Below are 17,876 nucleotides of genomic sequence, written 5' to 3'. Positions count from 1 at the left end.
GGGAACTATGCAGGCTTTCCAACGGTGTAAGATTTATTGCCAAAAAGCATTGTGACCACAGAGAAATAATCAACCAAACACACATTTCCTTACTTTTTGTGCTAAGTTCAGTTAAGTAAAACTTAGATAGCTTATAGATAATATTTATTTATTTAATAGCTATATTTATTTATAGATTATTATACATTATATATTATATTTAAAATACTTTTATTTACTAAAATGGACTCCCATTGTTATGGTTACACTGATTTGCACAATGACATAAGCATTTACTCAACATATTTACATTTAAATCAACGTAGAGGATGGTAGTAGACAATGTTTTATGTAACTTTTATTAAAGTAATATTTTCTTTTCAATGTTAATGTTCAAAAGTGCCGCGACTCAACCCCGGATAAACCTTATAGAAGATGAGAAGCGTAGAAACGTCAAATGAAGACGGTTAACTATTCAACAGGAGTTCGTGTCCAATTAAAGATTAGGAAAGAATGAGTGACGGTTCAGACAACCGTCACGTAGCCAATCCTATCCCAAAGGGGGTGGGTCCAATGTCTTTATATCGATAGTGGTTCACCGCTTGGTCACGTTCAGATTGTTGTCTACTTGGTTCTCCTGCGGCCTCCTGTTTTATTTTTTAAAAGATAAGAAAGACAGTAGAAATTTGTTAAATATGGTAAGTTGCGTTACTATATGGTAGTTGTAGCAACTTACACTTGCACTTAACATCAGGTATGTTGGACTCCTTTATCTTAAGACATGGACAAAGTGTATGGTAGCTTAGCGTTCAGGTAAAATGTCGTTAAATTTGTCCGGCCGACCCGTGTCGCTGGTTCAGCTCTACCGGTTTGGAAACGACTGGATTCATCACGGCTTAACACAACTTTGAGTATATTTTTATGTAGGTTATGCTGTGAGTTAAACGTCGTTCCGTCAACATCGATAGTGGTTCACCACTAGGTTCAGATAGCTGCTTACTTGGTTCGCCTGCGACCTCCGTTTTATTCTTTGAAAGGCGTTAGAAATGTGTGAAATATGGCAAGTTGTAGTAGTATATGGTAGTTGTACTAATTTGCATGCAAAAAACGTTGTGTTGGATTCTTTTATCGTAGGAAGACATGGACAAAGTCAAAACCTCATGCGGGCCGGACACATTTAACGGACATTTAAAAAACAACAAAAAAAAACGGGCATTTTTTCAGGTAAATGTCCGTTAAAAGGTGTCCGGCCCGTTTGATGTTTCGACCCGTGTCGCTGGTCCAGCTCTACCGGTTTGGACCAGACTGGATTTATCACAGCTTAACACATCTTTTTATGTAGTGTATGCTATGAGTTCACCGTCGTTCCGTAAACATGATATTGTTTTTTTTAAATTTGCCGCGCAATGGAGGCCGCCTTGTCGCTGCGCACGACGCTGAAGTTGGCATCCGATTCGCAGCATCCGATTCGGCAATTGCTGGTCCACCTTAAAACGGTTGTGATTGAAAACCACCTAGAATCTTCAAATTGGTCCTGATTGAAAACCACTACACCTAGACTCTTCAAATCTGGACTAAATTATCACAGTGAGGCTATATATTATGTAAAACATAGTTTCAGATTTGTGAAACCTTTACCCTATTTGTGAAAATGCAATGCTGTCTGGACCCCTAAAAAGCATTCAAATTAGCCTGTATTGCATTTTCAAATAGGGTAAAGGTTTCACAAATCTGAAACTATGTTTTACATAATGTGTAGCCTCACTGTGATAATTTAGTCCAGATTTGAAGAGTCTAGGTGTAGTGGTTTTCAATCAGGATCAGTTCTAATGCGGTCTGGACCCCTAAAAAGCATTAAAATGTGCCTTTATTGCATTTTCACAAATAGGGTAAAGGTTTCACAAATCTGAAACTATGTTTTACATAATGTGTAGCCTCACTGTGATAATTTAGTCCAGATTTGAAGAGTCTAGGTGTAGTGGTTTTCAATCAAGACCCGTTCTAATGCAGTCTGGACCCCTAAAAAGCATTAAAATGAGCCTGTATTGCATTTTCACAAATAGAAAAAAGGTTTCACAAATCTGTAACTATGTTTTATATAATGTATAGCCTCACTGTGATAATTTAGTCCAGATTTGAAGAGTCTAGGTGTAGTGGTTTTCAATCAGGACCGATTTAAGGACCAGCAACTGCTGAATCGGATGCTGCGAATCGGATGCCAACTTCAGCGTCGTTCGCTGCGCCCGCCTTGTCGCTGCGCCCGCCTTGTCGCTGCGCCCTTCAGTGAGCGCCATGTGATTTGATTTAATGGGATACACTCGCCAGTATTACACCTCCAAAGATAGCTTGGCTCGTCCTTTGTATCTGCAGTCCTTTTGGTTTCACTGAAGTCCACGTGTCTTCTGCGCAGCACCGCCACAATCATTTGAGATCAACAGTCGATCCGTAAAAATAAACCCTTTTCAAACCGCTAAAAAGTGTGAAAGGAGTGCAAGAAAGATTTCAGACTGATTTTCCATCGCTGTAGCGGGAGTGCATCTCCATCCACGTGGGCCAGGCCGGAGTGCAGATTGGCAACGCCTGCTGGGAGCTGTACTGCCTGGAGCACGGCATCCAGCCGGATGGAAAGATGCTCGGCGATATACCCATCGGCAAGGTGGACGACTCCTTCAACACCTTTTTCAGTGAGACCGGGGCTGGGAAGCACGTCCCCCGGGCTGTGTTCGTAGACCTCGAGCCCACTGTCGTAGGTACGTTAAAATGTTTAGTAAGGACACAGCAAAACATCAGTATAATGGCAGTGGTCTATGTTTTTAACCCAACCTGCACCTTTTTTTTTGTTGTTTTCAGGTAAGTTTGCACATAGGAGCTTGCTTAATGTGATGGTCTGGTGTGGTAAAGGATCAGATGCAACATTCAGCTGTACAAAGATATTTATTAGTGCTGTCAAGCGATTAAAATATTTAGTCGAGACTATTCCCGGTGGGCCGTTAATGTTTCGGGGCTGTCGGGCTGATAACTGCGGGATAACAATATTGCGTTTTATAAAAGTTCCTTGCAGCGCTAAAAAATGAAAGCCGTTAAAATTGGTTTGCGTTAACGTGTTAAACTGACCGCACTAATATTTATATTTATCTCTGTCAATCGGTGTATTTGTGTTTCCCAGATGAGGTCCGCACAGGGACTTATCGCCAGCTGTTCCACCCAGAGCAGTTGCTCACTGGCAAGGAGGATGCTGCCAATAACTACGCCCGTGGCCACTACACCATCGGCAAAGAGATAGTAGACTGTGTGCTGGACAGAGTCCGAAAGCTGGTTAGTCAGAACATCAAGGCTTGTCCAGTGTCCACATTAAGTATACAAACCATGATGAAGTGCACTGAGTTGGTGTACATCTCTCCCCCAGTCGGACCAGTGCACTGGTCTGCAAGGCTTCCTCATCTTCCATAGTTTTGGCGGGGGCACCGGCTCTGGGTTTGCCTCCCTGCTCATGGAAAGACTGTCTGTGGACTACGGCAAGAAATCCAAACTGGAATTTGCAGTCTATCCTGCACCTCAGGTATGGGTGTACTGTGCAGTCCACACTGTATCTTAATTTAAGCTAATGGGGGAATCTCATCTTTAAACTGCCTAAAGTTCAGTCAAGGTTCTCCTTATACACCCAACATTATCTGAGATGAAAGTGCATAATTTTTTTACAGAACTAAATTATATACAGTGACCGACATTTTTAACATGGATTTATTATTCCTCCAGGGTGAGGTCGCAAGGAAGTTCTGCTTACGTTTGCACTCTTCGCTAGAGCTTTGGTGTGTTCTTATCTTGAGGAGTGTTCTGAACAGTTCTCCTACCTTTGGTGTCCAGGTGTCCACGGCAGTAGTGGAGCCCTACAACTCTATCCTGACCACCCACACCACACTGGAGCACTCGGACTGTGCCTTCATGGTGGACAACGAGGCCATCTATGACATCTGCCGCCGGAACCTGGACATCGAGCGCCCCACCTACACCAACCTCAACCGCCTGATGGGCCAGATCGTCTCCTCCATCACCGCCTCGCTGCGCTTCGACGGCGCCCTCAACGTGGACCTGACGGAGTTCCAGACCAACCTGGTGCCCTACCCCCGAATCCACTTCCCGCTGGTCACCTACGCCCCGGTCATCTCTGCCGAGAAGGCCTACCACGAGCAGCTCTCCGTGGCGGAGATCACCAACGCCTGCTTCGAGCCGGCCAACCAGATGGTGAAGTGCGACCCTCGCAACGGCAAGTACATGGCCTGCTGCATGCTGTACCGCGGAGACGTGGTGCCAAAGGACGTGAACCAGGCCATCGCCACCATCAAAACCAAGAGAACCATTCAGTTTGTCGACTGGTGCCCCACTGGCTTCAAGGTACCACAACACTTCAGTACCAACGTCTGTTACGGAGGGCATTGAGTACTATACTATATACATCATACTGTTATTGTTTTTCAATTTAGTAATTTAGGTAACTCTTTAATCCAAAGTGACTTGTAGTGAATTCAGATTCATGTGCAGCTGGGGGTTAGGGGCCTCTGGCTATCCATTTATTGACCACAACACTACCATGCCCCTTAAAAAAAAGATTAGAAGATGGAGAAAACACCACTATGTATTAAACATAAACTCAAGCAGGTGCCTGATGAACTGAGTCCCTGACTGTATGGTTACCTGATGATCCTATTTGCTCTCCCTGTCAGGTTGGGATCAACTACCAGCCCCCCACAGCGGTGCCAGGGGGGGACCTGGCCAAGGTGCAGAGGGCCGTGTGCATGCTGAGCAACACCACAGCAATCGCTGAGGCCTGGGCACGACTTGACCACAAGTTTGACATGATGTACGCCAAGCGGGCGTTTGTTCACTGGTATGTGGGGGAGGGGATGGAGGAGGGGGAGTTCTCTGAGGCCCGTGAGGACCTTGCTGCACTGGAGAAAGACTACGAGGAGGTGGGGTTGGACTCTACTGAGGGAGATGAAGAGGAAGGAGACGAGTATTAAAACACTCACCCACTGAAGAAGGTTGGCTCTGTTCTCTGTGGGCCTGTTGTATCCCTACACTAGCAATAAAATGAGTTCATAGCTTTTGGGAGTTATACTTGACTGTTATTTAAATGTGTTAATGTAAAATAAATACGCTTCAATAGACGTCCACTGTTTTTGTTTTGGTATGTATTGTTCTGTTCTTGAAAATAAAGGATATTGCAGAAACACAACTACATTTCTAACTTTTGATTAAACCGAACTGGAGCAGGGACACATGTTTAATAGTGCTCAATTAAATAGTTTAAAAAGTTGGTAGGAAAGTATGAAAGCCAGATTTCAACAACAGCATAGAAACATGACTGAACTTGAAAGAAGACTTTTACGCATCTTAAATGGGGTAAATAAATTGGCGCCTGTTAAACGGCAGAAGGAAATGTATAAACAACGTACTTAAAATATTATTTAATCCATGACTATACTATATGGATTAATACAATTCCCGTATCCGAATTCCGCAAGGAGGCGCTGAAAGATAGCTGGCTTTGTAGCCCCATCAGGGGGACTGATGCTGCGCTGCTACTCGTCGAGCTTAGCCCAGCCCCCCACACGCCTAGCCGGCCTGCTCCAGAGGGGAGGGAAGCGCTGCAGTCGCTGAAGCTCCGCTTATATCTTGCTCCTATATTTTAATTAAGTATTGGTCGGAGTCTCTTTCGTGACGTGCATTCTTATCTAGTCCCTGGCACGCTCTATGGTGTTTTCAGCGTTTGCTGAAAACGTCCGCTGGTTACAAGGCGTAAACGAAGTGTATTGCTAAGCTAATGTTGCTAACGTGAACTAGCTCGCTAATAACACAGCCGGTGAGGACGTCTTCATCCCCAGGTCAACCCAGCCATTTGCTCCGTGGGACATTATGCGGTAGTTATTCGTTATAAGCATAACACCAACTTCTGTTGGTTTGTATATTAACTGTTTACTGTAGCAATGCTAGAGCTTCATAGTTAGTTGCATGGCTGTTTGTCAGTGTTTTCAGCTAGCCACGACAGGGACGTTGGATTGGATGATTATATGGGTAGCAACACAGGCTAGCATCAGCCACTGGGCAGGGAGTTCAAGTGAGGGAACACTTTAGACACAGCGAGAGTTCCTGGCTTTATGATAGTGTAAGTTCCTCTGCGACCAACGCCCCCGTATCTGCACGGCGGTGGACTTGAACCGAGATTTTAAAAAGCGTTCACAGAAAGGATTATTTTTCTCTTCCCAAACTGGATATTGGCCTCCTCATTTGGATCGCCGTGGAAGAGGAGTGTCGCGACATTGAATATTTTTTTAGGCCTGATTCAACTGTGATTCCTCGCCCACAGCAGTATTTGCGTGCTGGACCCTTCGATGTGGAGGATTGAGTAGCACCGGCAACCAGATCCCCCACGGCGGCCGGACATGCTGAAGTGTATCCCTTTGTGGCGGTGTAACCGCCACGTCGAGTCGGTGGACAAGCGGCATTGTAGCCTGCAGACTGTCCCCGACGAGATATTCCGTTACAGCCGCAGCCTAGAAGAGCTTCTCCTCGATTCAAACCAACTGAAAGAACTACCCAAGGTATGCACCATCTTACAAATTCTTTCCCCCACCTCCGTGTGAACGAGCCCAATGTCAAACATCATATTTCTTCATTTTAAGCTGTGAAGCAACAATTGATGTATATATTTATGTTGGTGCATGCTGTGATCGTAGACTGTTGAATGTTATGTAGATGGTATGTAGCTCATGGGACATCTGTGCGCTTAGTTATTTAAAGCGCACGGACACAAAGTTGAGCGGTCTCCCTTGATGGATGCTTGCTTTGTGGAGAGGCATGCAGAGGAGCGTCCTGCTGCAGAGTGGGCGTGCACGGGCCAGCTCGGCACGCCGAATGAGCGCTGGCGTGCACTTTGTTGCCTGTAGTAACGGCAAGAAGTGGTCGGCGCGGGTTTGGCGACTGATCGCTACCAGAGAGGCATGCTTGGAACCAGTCTCCCTCACTCACCCTCTCCTCCCGCCCACTCGTGTGTACTATGTGGAGGATGTTAGCCGTTGGTGTTTTTGAAGTGAGGTAATATCGTTGAACATTTGTCCTCTTCATTCCCTCCTGAGCTGTGGAGCCTCAAGCACTGACCAGAGACCACACATCGCTCATTATGCTGAGCTGGCCACCATTGTTCCCTCCCCTGGACAAGGAGAGCTCTGTGACGTGGTTCAGGGGTTCACACAAACACATTGTGTGGAGAACATGATGCCAGTCGGTTGCATACACTTGGACAGTTGGTTGTGAGGGAGAGCGCCGAGGTCAATTGAACTCCTCTCGGCCAAAATACGGTTATTTCCTGCAAGCCATGTCTTTGTAGTCCCCTGAGAATGGTAAACAATGGACACGCTCACTGTTTGTTTTGGCCCGTCGTACAGATGGGCCAGTGTGCCACTGCTCGTTTGGCGTTCCGCGTGGTTGGGATGCTGTATATCTAGGGATGTCGTCGTTGTGGTTTCACCCCTGAATGAGTCACACAAAAACTATTCGACTGTAGAGCATACGTTCTTTAATCTATTTACCCCAAAAGACCATTCCCGTTGTGTCCGTCTGACATCTTCCCCACACACTCGGAAATCTTCCCAGCGGAGAACTTCCTAGTTTACCTGCCGGAATTGGAGATCCTCCCCTGTCCTCGACCAGACCCCTACTTGCACAGCCCCCCATATTAAGAATGGCCGGTCTACAGAGCTCAACGACGTGCTTGCTAAGTAGTTCAGCTCGTCTGTCTGCTGGTCAGATCAGAGAGAGGAGACCCTTGTGGTGCCAGCTTAAGAGGGTTCAGCTTGAGCCGCAGGGCCGTGAACTTCCCAGGCACAGGCCCCCGTCTGAGTCGCACCAGAGAGGAGGCTGCCATTAGAGTTTGAGGAACTTGACAAAAGACCTACAGTTAATTATTAATCCGTCCTCATGCTCGTGAGGAAGGTGGGGGAAGGGGGGTTTCCCAACACAAAAGGCAGGGATCTTCCTGACTGGGTTAAAGCCTCTTGAGTGAGCCACGGCTCCAGCTCTGGAGCTGAGGGTTGCTCCACAGGTCCGGTGGAAAGGAACACTTGGGGTCCAGACTCGCCCCGGCCACCAGACAGACATGAATGGGCAGTGACAGTTTGGCTTGCTGCGAGCGTGCGGCGTGTAGACCTAGAGCATATGGCCTCTCTCCGGTGCCGGAGAGGGGTAAGCTTCTGGAAGGTCAGAGCTGGGCCGGGCTAGGCTGGGCACCGCAGTAGCAGTGAGTGACTGGTTGTATCGGTTAAAGGCCTTTCCCTGTGGAGGTGTCTCTGCATCTTATTCTCCCCGTGTTCTCTGTCTGTGGCTCTCCGGTGTGCAGGTAGGTTAGTTGGAAGACAATGGGTTTGTTACAATGGCTTTTGTAATTAAGTCTACAAACTACGTCCCTTGCAGTTAATTCCCAATTCCCATTGCATTCCCAAATGTTCCTAGTTCATGCTGGCGTACTGGGCAGATTACCAGTAGACCGTTGTACACATCTCAAACGCTGCACCATAACTTACTCATATATGTGTGCGTCTGTAGGCATTTTTACACTGCCAAGCAGCTTGGCATATGTTAACATTTTCACTGTCTTGCCTTTCTAAAACCGAGGGGATATATTCCCTCTTTGTCAAGGAGCCGGCTTTCTTGTTTCCTTGGGGCCGAATCATTTGCATGCTCCAAATGTTTTTGTTTTTGTTTATTATTTAAGCCACTCGCATGCGAATGAGTAGACTACATCTGAGTGTAGGCTACAAACGCGATTAACTATTTACAAGTGCAAAAACGCCAACATATCCTTTCTTTTGCTGACCCCATGTTTGTTATCCCGACAAAAGCCTCATAAGGAGAGTTCCTCTGCTACTTTCGTAAATTGCACCATCTTTCACCGTTGTCTCTGTTGTAGAGAAAATGCAGCATCACCTCTACCCAAGTCCTGCCCCTGGTACCGCAATGTCTAATCGCATTTACATGAAAATGAAACCCCCAATATGTAGGGTTTGAGAGGGGACATTGGGGTGCGAAATCAAAACTGTACAACCTTGATCAGTGTAAACGTGCGGAAATTTCAAATAAGACGGGCGTATATGGCAGTGTAAAAACGCTTAGTGGTTGGGTGTACTTAAACGCACCTTGTTATACCAGAACTCCCATCATGATCTATAGGAGCTGGGTGGAGGTCCATGAGAACATCTATGTGTATTGTGTGGGTGTGTTGACACGTGGTAGTGCAGTGTTGACACGTGGTAGTGCAGTTATATCCTGTGGCATGAGGGGTTTAAAAATGTGACCAGATGGAGATTTACACGCCTTGGCAGGTTTGCTTTACTTCTGTCTCTCTCTATCTTGTTCAATCTATGTCTCTTTCTCCGTCTGTCTCTCTCTCTTGCTCTCTCTCTCCACTATAAAGTGTCTAAACACCTCTCTTCTTTGTATTGGCAAGTCATGCGGAAAACATCTCTCGTATCAATATAGGATTGATTGCCCAGTCAGAGATAATAAATACCAGTTTGGCCTCATACCAGTTTAAATATCAAAATAAGAGCAGGCGTCTTCCTCTTTAACTACGTGTTGGTGAATGGAGCCCCTGAGTATAGTACTCGTACATGTTTTGTGTGAACTGGCTATGAATAAAATCCCTTACAAAACTATTGAATTCCTTCCTTGGATGAGGTAGTGCAGTGGAAGACTATAATAGTAGTTCTACGAGCTTTACTGAGTAGTAATCATGTTGTAACGCTCTTAAGAGAACAGGCTGTTGACATGTTTCCAAGTCTTTTTGTTCAGAGAGAGGGAGAAAGAGGGATGGTCCTGGCTCCTCTCATTCGAGATGGGAGCACGGCCTCTCTGGAGTGTACTCCGAGGAATTCCCCTCGTCCTCGGCTCACTACTGTACAGACCCGACACACACCAGCGCTGCTCTCATACGCTCCAATACATCTCCTGTTTCACTCTGACGCCTTTCACTTAGGCGCCCTAGTTTCTCTTTTCCTCGGTTGTTTGTATTTAGGGAGTTGTGTTGAATGCATTTATTAAAAGACATTTTGATAAATGTCTTTCTTGCCCTCGTCAAACTGTTGATCTGAAGGGGAAACGCTCAGCCTGTAGCTGTGGCTGCAAGATCGTGTTCAGGAAGAGGGAATTATCTTCTTAGCCATCCGTGAGTCCCATGACAGGGTACAAAGTAGTCTATTCAGCGCGTCTCACTGGACCCTCTCATATCCAATGTCATGGCTGTTGTCTGCAAAATTCCCTCCACCCTGCACAGGGTCTCACCCCGTCCAGCCCGTCTCTGTTGGGGCTCGGTGGATTAACTTAACCTGGGTCTCATCCTCATCCGCATTTCCTGAGGAACCACAGCATCGGTTCTCATAAATTTCGATTTCTTTTTTTAAATTGTACATAAAAAGAAATTGTTGATTAAAAAAAAATAGTAAAATATGATCTGTGGTATTTCCATTCCAATTTTCTCTATTTTTCATTGCATTGTTTGTATTTCTTTACATAAATAATAATTTACAAGTATTGTTTTTGTGTGTGTGTGTGTGTGTGTGTGTGTGTGTGTGTGTGTGTGTGTGCATGTATATATGTATAGGTGTGTGTGTATATATAATAAAATAAATAAAATGCATAGACAAAAAAAACATTAATAAACCTGAAGCCGGTGTTCAAACCACTGAGATCACCTTTCCATCAAACCCTATGTTCCGGATCATGTTCTGTTGGGTCTCCAGCTTTTACGAGCGTCTGAATGGGGGAACAAACACCACGTGGGTGTGTCTCCTTGGGCTGTGATGGGTATTGTCTACTTGGCTAAACAGGTTTTTATGCGTGGCCCAGTGGCCCTGTATTATTAGCACACCCCGGCTAATGGTACGTTCATCTGCAAGCTATAGCCAACATCCCACTTGACTGGTTTGTTGTCGCAAGATGCCACACATTACTGGCTCTTGTAGGACGGGCTTGCCCTGCCATCATCTGTTCGTTGGGGATCTCAGTAACTGTCAGTATATATAGTAATCACTGTTAATCGCATATATGTTCATCTTCATAATAATCAAATGTTTCTTTATTGGATGATAAAGTAGATCCTTACTTATCTTTGAACCCTGCAAACCCTGTTATGAATTTTTGTTGTAGACACTACTGTGGAAATGATGTGGTTGTGTGCATTAATGTATAAAAAAGGCCCTCTGTCATACAAGCCAATGTTTCTTATTTATCTCTGATTTCAGGACCAAACCATATCATGGTAATGCCATTCTCTGCTGGGGTTGATGTTCATGGAGCAGTCTCAGATATTGCCTCTAGAGAGATAGAATAGTTGCTGAAGTAGTCTTTGGAGTCTGTGTTCACTCTTGGTCCTGACCCTGTTTCGATCACACTGGAACCAATTTTGGAGTATAGAAAAGTTCTGTTTGACGGTGTTCCGGCTAACTAGGCTAGCATCCCCTCAAGGGCTTCCAGGTAGATGTGGCGCTGTGGTCTCTCCTGATTGGCTGGCTGAATGGGGCTGGGCCCTCCTGATCAGTTGGTGGGAACCTGTCTAAGACGGTTGATGAATGAGAACGGCTGCATGCTTGCCCTACTGTAGAAACCTCCTTCATCACGGCTGCTCTTTGCTGCCAGTAAACCAACACTGACTTGGTATATTGAAACATTAACTCGGCTATGTAATGTGCACAGTCCACATCGGAATAGGATGGTCAATATTTGACCAAGGATCCACGTGTTCGCCCCTTTCTTCTCGGTGTGGCAGGCCTCAGAGCTGGGCGGTGCCTGTGATATTGGGATGCCTGTTCAGTATGGACAAACCCCAATGTGGTTGTTTGAGGCTTGGCATTCAGGTTACTGGACAACTACTTTAAACGTCCTGTGGACGCACATACTCTGATTGCAGCTGCTAGTTTCTTTCATATTTTATGTTGCTAATGTGTCTTTTAAAAATACCTTGCACGCAACCGACTCCTGCCCGGTCTGAAGAATTTCATTGTCCAGAAAGACCTTGTGGTGAATACAGCATTTGATGAATAAAAACGCTTTAACCCTCCCCAAGAAACTAAAACTACTGACAGCTGCCATTATGTTGACATAATATACGTTAAGACATTCTCATGAACATTAGCAGACAAATGAAAGCCTAGCGTTTCTTCATGCCTCTCATTGCTAATGCTCTCTCATGGCCCCTCCCCCTCCTCACATTCCATTGGTCAGATTCATCACGACAAACAAAACACAGGAAACAACTCATTGTGGCCATTCATCTCCTGGTGGTGGATCTCTGGCAGATGAGTTAGTGAGCCACCAGCAGGGAGGATGGATGGATAAAGAGATCAGGTCTTTTCTAATGCATGAGCACATTCAGAAGGGTTCTTTGTCTGGAGAAGTGACCAGCTGGTCCAGCCCAGCCTCCACCCTCTCTTGCCCCATCCCCCACCCCAGGGGAGGTGCGAAGGGGTAGGGTGTGGGTGTGATGAGCCTCTACCGTAGATGGATTAACGGAGGTGGAGGTGGTTGGGTGGTGGTGGTGGTGGTGTCTTGGCTCCCCCTTTGGAGGAAGTGGAATCCTGGTTCTACATGAGTGGAGGGGTGCTGAGTGGGTCCTCCTCTCCCTCTGGGACCGGACACCCCCTCTCCCAGACCCTCACCCCCTCCAAGGAGGCCAGCAGGACAGGCAGCGTCAGATGGGATCGGTTAAGCCCTCTAAAGCTCTTTAAAGATGGATCTCCACATGGGTCGGTTTTAGCTCTGGGTGACACAGCACCACACGTGCAGGATATCACACGCACACATGCGCGCACGCACAGACACACACACACACACGGTGTGACTATTCCCCCACTCCACCAACAATACATAATATTAACCCCCAAGGAGGTAATCAAGTTAGGACTATTACTTTTTATTCATTCGGCAGTCACTTTGATCCGGTTCTACAATTACATTTTTGATGCATGTCACCAAGGAGCAGATCGTGGCGAGGAATCTTGCTTAATGTCCCCTGGCTACTGGCAGGCTGTGGATATTGGGGTTCAAACCTGATAATGTTCAGAGTCTTGCCACCCTATACAATACTTCCCTGCCCACAAACTCTTGATGGAGCAACACATATCCACCATCCGAGTTTAGCTGGATTAACGTCATATCTCTGAGTTGTAGTCCAAGGCCATGGTTGCATAGCATGGGAATGTGTATCAACAACACAGACCGTCTGACTACCCTTTATCTGGGCCTGGAACTTTGTTGATCCCTCTCTGCCTAACTCTGTCCGTCTCTTATGCTCTCTCTCGGTCTGTCATGCTCTGTCTCTCATGTTCTGTCCCTCACGCTCTTTCTCTTATGCTATGTCTATGTCTCTGTCTCTAATGCTCTCTCTCTGGCTCTGATGCTCTCTCTCTGTCTTTGTCTCTCAGGCTCTCCTTAAATTTGTCAGTTTGTGTCTTTCTCCCTCTGTGGCTTCTCCCCATGTCTCTGTGTTCCTTTTCCAACGTCTCATTATGTCTGTCTCCGTCTGTGTCTGCATCGGCCGTCAGATCACCTGACCAAAAGGTGAACGGGCAGGTGAATAACATACGTCTGCGGTGAAGGTGGGAGTGGAGGTGGAGGTTATGCACTGCTGACGAGCGGATCTGCAGTTGCAGGGTGGACTAGTACTGCTGCGGCTGCTGCGGCTGCTGCGGCTGCAGCGGCTGCTGCTGCAGGACAGGGGAGGAGCATGTTGGCTCTGTGCTATCGGTACACACAGACCCATTTATCTGACCTATCAGGGCTCTCTCTGTGTTCCCGCGGTTACCTCAGGATTTATATCCCCCTGTCAAGACATCCCCCTGGAGAAAGGAAGAGAAAGAATAAACTAGTTGGAAATGGCAGAACCAGGTGAAGGATTGAACTTAAGGAGGGATCGGTCCTCTACGGCAACAGGGGAATAAGATGCTCGATGGACGGTCACAACTACCATTAATGCATGGTGCTTCTCTAGTCGACAAGGTCCATACGTAGGAAGTGGAGAGCATGCGGCAGATTAAACGAGGTGGTTGGTGTTTAAATTTATCTTTGACATTTCTGTGGCGTTGCGGACGCTGGTCCCAGAACGTTTGATCCAGCAGGGGCCCTGGGCCCACGGCCCCGGTCTGGGTAGCGGCTCTCTGAAGGCCACTGCGGGCCCTCTGGCGTCCTACTTGGCACTATAAGCGCCCGCAAACAAAACCCTGCTGTTTATCTGCACGCCACACACACTTACCGGAGCCATCCGTCGCTTTTGTCTTCCTGTCGCTCCCGAAGCGGACACCCTGCAGCACTCTGGGCTGCACGCTGCGCAGGCCGGCCAGTCGATCGGCGCTGCTGTCTCTGACACTGTTCTCTACGGTCGTCGTTCACTGTGGTTTATCCCTCGGATGACTATGTCTAGTCATCCGCACACTTTGCTTGATTGACTCTGGTCTGCTTATCTTTATGTCTAGTCATCTGGTTACTGTGCTTGTTAACCGTGGTCTGCTTATCTTTATGTCTAGTCATCTGGTTACTGTGCTTGTTAACCGTGGTCTGCTTATCTTTATGTCTAGTCATCTGGTTACTGTGCTTGTTAACCGTGGTCTGCTTATCTTTATGTCTAGTCATCTGGTTACTGTGCTTGTTAACCATGGTCTGCTTATCTATATATCTAGTCATTTGGTTACTCTGCTTGTTAACCGTGGTCTGCTTATCTATGTATCTAGTAAACTGGTTACCGTGCTTGTTAACCTTGGTCTGTCTTTCTGTATATCTAGTTATCTATTACCAGTTCTTGATTACTTTGGTCTGTCTATCTGTGTATCAATTCCAGTCATCTGCCTACTTTATCCGGTCACCTTGGTCTGTATTTTTATGTATCAAGCCATCAATTTAGACTGCTTGATCACCCTGGTCTGTCCATATAACTATCAGCTTATTAATTGACTCTGCTAAATTTGATTTGTCGTTCAATCCATATATCTTGTTATCCTCTTGACGCTCTTGATCACGCGAGTCTGTCCTATGTATCTATCTGTTTACTGGGCTCTATTAGCATGGTCTGTCAAACTAGCCATTGTCTCCTTTATTTAATGCCATTCCTTTGGAGGGGGAAACATTGGCAGAACGGGCTGGCAAGCCACCATCTCCATTTGAGCTGCTTGGTGGAGGCCTGTGTTATTCTTGTTGGTTCCTGTTCTAATTGGGAGCGCCCCCTGTTTTGCTGCAAACCGAAATAAGCAAGTTAGGAGGTGGAATACATTGTTCTGGGTCCTAGTGCCGGGCTCCACCCCTCACCAAGAACATCACGACATGCCATACATTTTTTAATGTAGATACGTTCTCTTGTTTGAATTCAACCATGTATATCAATGACTACAGAAACATGTGATTGCCGTCAATAGCTTCTCTGTTGGCAGCCTAGAACTAACTATGCAATGCTGGTGCAAAATCAACCCTAGTACACACACCCTGGTTGGCACAGTGATGTTGTACGGCCCCTCGACAACGCTGACTTTGATAACAACATGGCCGGCCTTGGAACACTCTTCTGGGAGACTGGCCGTCCCCCCGCGCTCAGCATCCTGGGTCTTTGTCTCGAGCTCCAGCGGTCCTATCGCAGCACCGTGTGCGGGTGGCGCTCTCTGAAACTTGTGACGGCACAAGAGCAGTACTCGGTTGATTGCGTTTGGCGGACTGGTGAGCAAACACAACGCGGGTCTGGTCCGGCTGACCGGGTCCGACGGGGTGGGGGTGGGGGTGGTTTGGGGTGGCAGTCTGGTCAGGGGCTCGTGGGTGAACCCTGTTTGGAACCATGGGATAAACTCGACGGGGAGGGGGGGTCCCGGGAACATACAGGAGCTGTGTTCGGACGTGTGTATGTGTGTGTCTTGCTTGCATGTCAAGCACAGGAGCTAACAAGGAATAATGGGGGAATAGAATGGATGTTGTCACACGAGAGAATGCACCCGTGTGTGTGTGTGTGTGTGTGTGTGTGTGTGTGTGTGTGTGTGTGTGTGTGTGTGTGTGTGTGTGTGTGTGTGTGTGTGTGTGTGTGTGTGTGTGTGTGTGTGTGTGTGTGTGTGTGTGTGTGTGTGTGTGTGTGTGTGTGCATATGTGTGAGTGTGTCAGCAGTCTTTTTTAGGCACCCTCAAGCCCTTTTGTATGTCTTTGTTCAGCCAGAAGCCTGCACAAAGTGATTGTCTGTCCACATATTTGCACGTTAATATCTTGTAGCTCCAGCACTTGCCAGGGCTGCCTCGTTTGTTTATGATATTGGGGGTAGTGGGGGGCGGCCGGTATTTTCACGGCAGTTGAACTCGGTCAGCGAGAGGGAGAGAGGGCCGGTGTAAATCTGCTGACGGGGGGGGGGGGGGGGGGGGTGATGACGGTCGGGGCATTGTGTTGTGTGAAGGTCGGGGTCCGGTGATCCGCAGCAACGCTCTGTCGCCGCACAATGCAACTCTTGAGAATTTCGCTCGGCCTTCCGGTCTCCCAGCCAGCTCTAATTATACTCTCCGCTGCAACACTGTTTTGGGTTGGAAAACCAAATTACACTACAAAATAATGTGGGTCGCCCAGGGCCGACGCCCAGAAACATGGGTAGGTTTGGTCGGGTCAACCATGGTCTGACTCACTCACTCACTCACTCACTCACTCACTCACTCACTCACTCACTCACTCACTCACTCACTCACTCACTCACTCACTCACTCACTCACTCACTCACTCACTCACTCACTCACTCACTCACTCACTCACTCACTCACTCTGTGTGGGAGGGTGTGCAGTTTTGACCGCTGTTCTCCCATTTTAAGACGTTACGCAAGTCCAGAAAAATGGATTCATGCCAATTTCGGGATTCTTTGCTACTTCGAGCTGACTCGGAAATTGGAAGTAAATGTCAGCGTAATGTTTGTTGAAAGATATTGATGGCATTGGCCTACAAGAGGCGCTTAAGTGTATTTGCCACTTTCATATAAAAAACAATGGCGGAGACTGACAGACCTGTAGAGCTGCAACATTAAACCATATGTCAAAGCCATACTTTTAACCACTACGTTAGACCCATATGTTAAACCACTACTTTTACCCATACATTAAACTTGTACGTTAATTCATAGCGTATTTCTTTTACCGAAGCGTAATATTTACGGTATATTAATATATATGTTAATGGCACTCATAAATAGTTGTAAGAGGGTATCGCGAGGTCCCTACCAGTAGCATGAGGAACACACAGATGAAGTGTTCTATGGGGGTCGAGATAGCCCCAGTCTGCTGAACGCTGCTAGCTCAATAGAGTTGTTTGCTCTAAGTCATGTGACTTTCCAGGATATTCAGGCATGCCTGGAATCTCCAGGAGGCTGCCCTGCCCTCTCCAAAACCACACACGCATACATTCACAAACTACCCCATGCACGTTCGCACACATGCGCATTCCTTGTGGCAAATCTCACACACCAACCGTTTGCTAACACAAACAAAGTAGCGTGATACGTGTGCTTCCTGGACACAGACAGAGACAGCCAGACAGACAGACACAAACTCTGTCTCTCTCACACACAAACTCTGTCTCTCTCACGCACAAACTCTGTCTCTCTCACGCACAAACTCTGTCTCTCTCACACACTAACTCTGTCTCTCTCGAACACACACACACACGCACGCACGCGTGTTTAGCCACGTCTCCAATCAGCGGTGCAGTTTACAGTTCTTAAAAGTTGTCCTGAGACTGTGTCACGGTGATTAAAGTGAACAACTCTAATTCCTTCCGCAGTTTAATTAAGGCTGCCGTCTCTCCCTCCCCCATATGAGCTGGGGGAAGGGCAGGAGACTATAAGCTGCTACCC

At 46.9% G+C, this 17,876-nt stretch overlaps 2 protein-coding genes across 2 annotated transcripts in view; both read left to right on the top strand.

Annotated features, from left to right (window-relative positions):
* Positions 1-524: 524 nt before the first annotated feature.
* Positions 525-5,144, top strand: LOC132452570 (tubulin alpha chain, testis-specific-like). The gene is made up of 6 exons (XM_060045245.1): positions 525-677; positions 2,507-2,729; positions 3,146-3,294; positions 3,386-3,538; positions 3,844-4,371; positions 4,701-5,144. Exons 1-6 carry the CDS (start codon positions 675-677, stop codon positions 4,995-4,997), a joined length of 1,353 nt encoding a protein of 450 aa, XP_059901228.1. The 5' UTR covers positions 525-674; the 3' UTR covers positions 4,998-5,144.
* Positions 5,145-5,570: 426 nt separating this feature from the next.
* Positions 5,571-17,876, top strand: part of scrib (scribble planar cell polarity protein) — a 74,159-nt gene continuing 61,853 nt past the window's right edge. Inside the window, 1 exon segment of the mRNA XM_060045247.1 lies at positions 5,571-6,578. Within this exon segment, the coding sequence (XP_059901230.1) occupies positions 6,420-6,578 (159 nt within the window). The 5' untranslated portion in view covers positions 5,571-6,419.

The sequence above is a fragment of the Gadus macrocephalus genome, chromosome 23, assembly GCF_031168955.1.
Source record: "Gadus macrocephalus chromosome 23, ASM3116895v1".
Taxonomy (NCBI): Eukaryota; Metazoa; Chordata; class Actinopteri; order Gadiformes; family Gadidae; genus Gadus; species Gadus macrocephalus.
The sequence above is the reverse complement of the archived record's forward strand: the minus strand, read 5'-3'. Positions and strand labels throughout refer to the sequence as shown.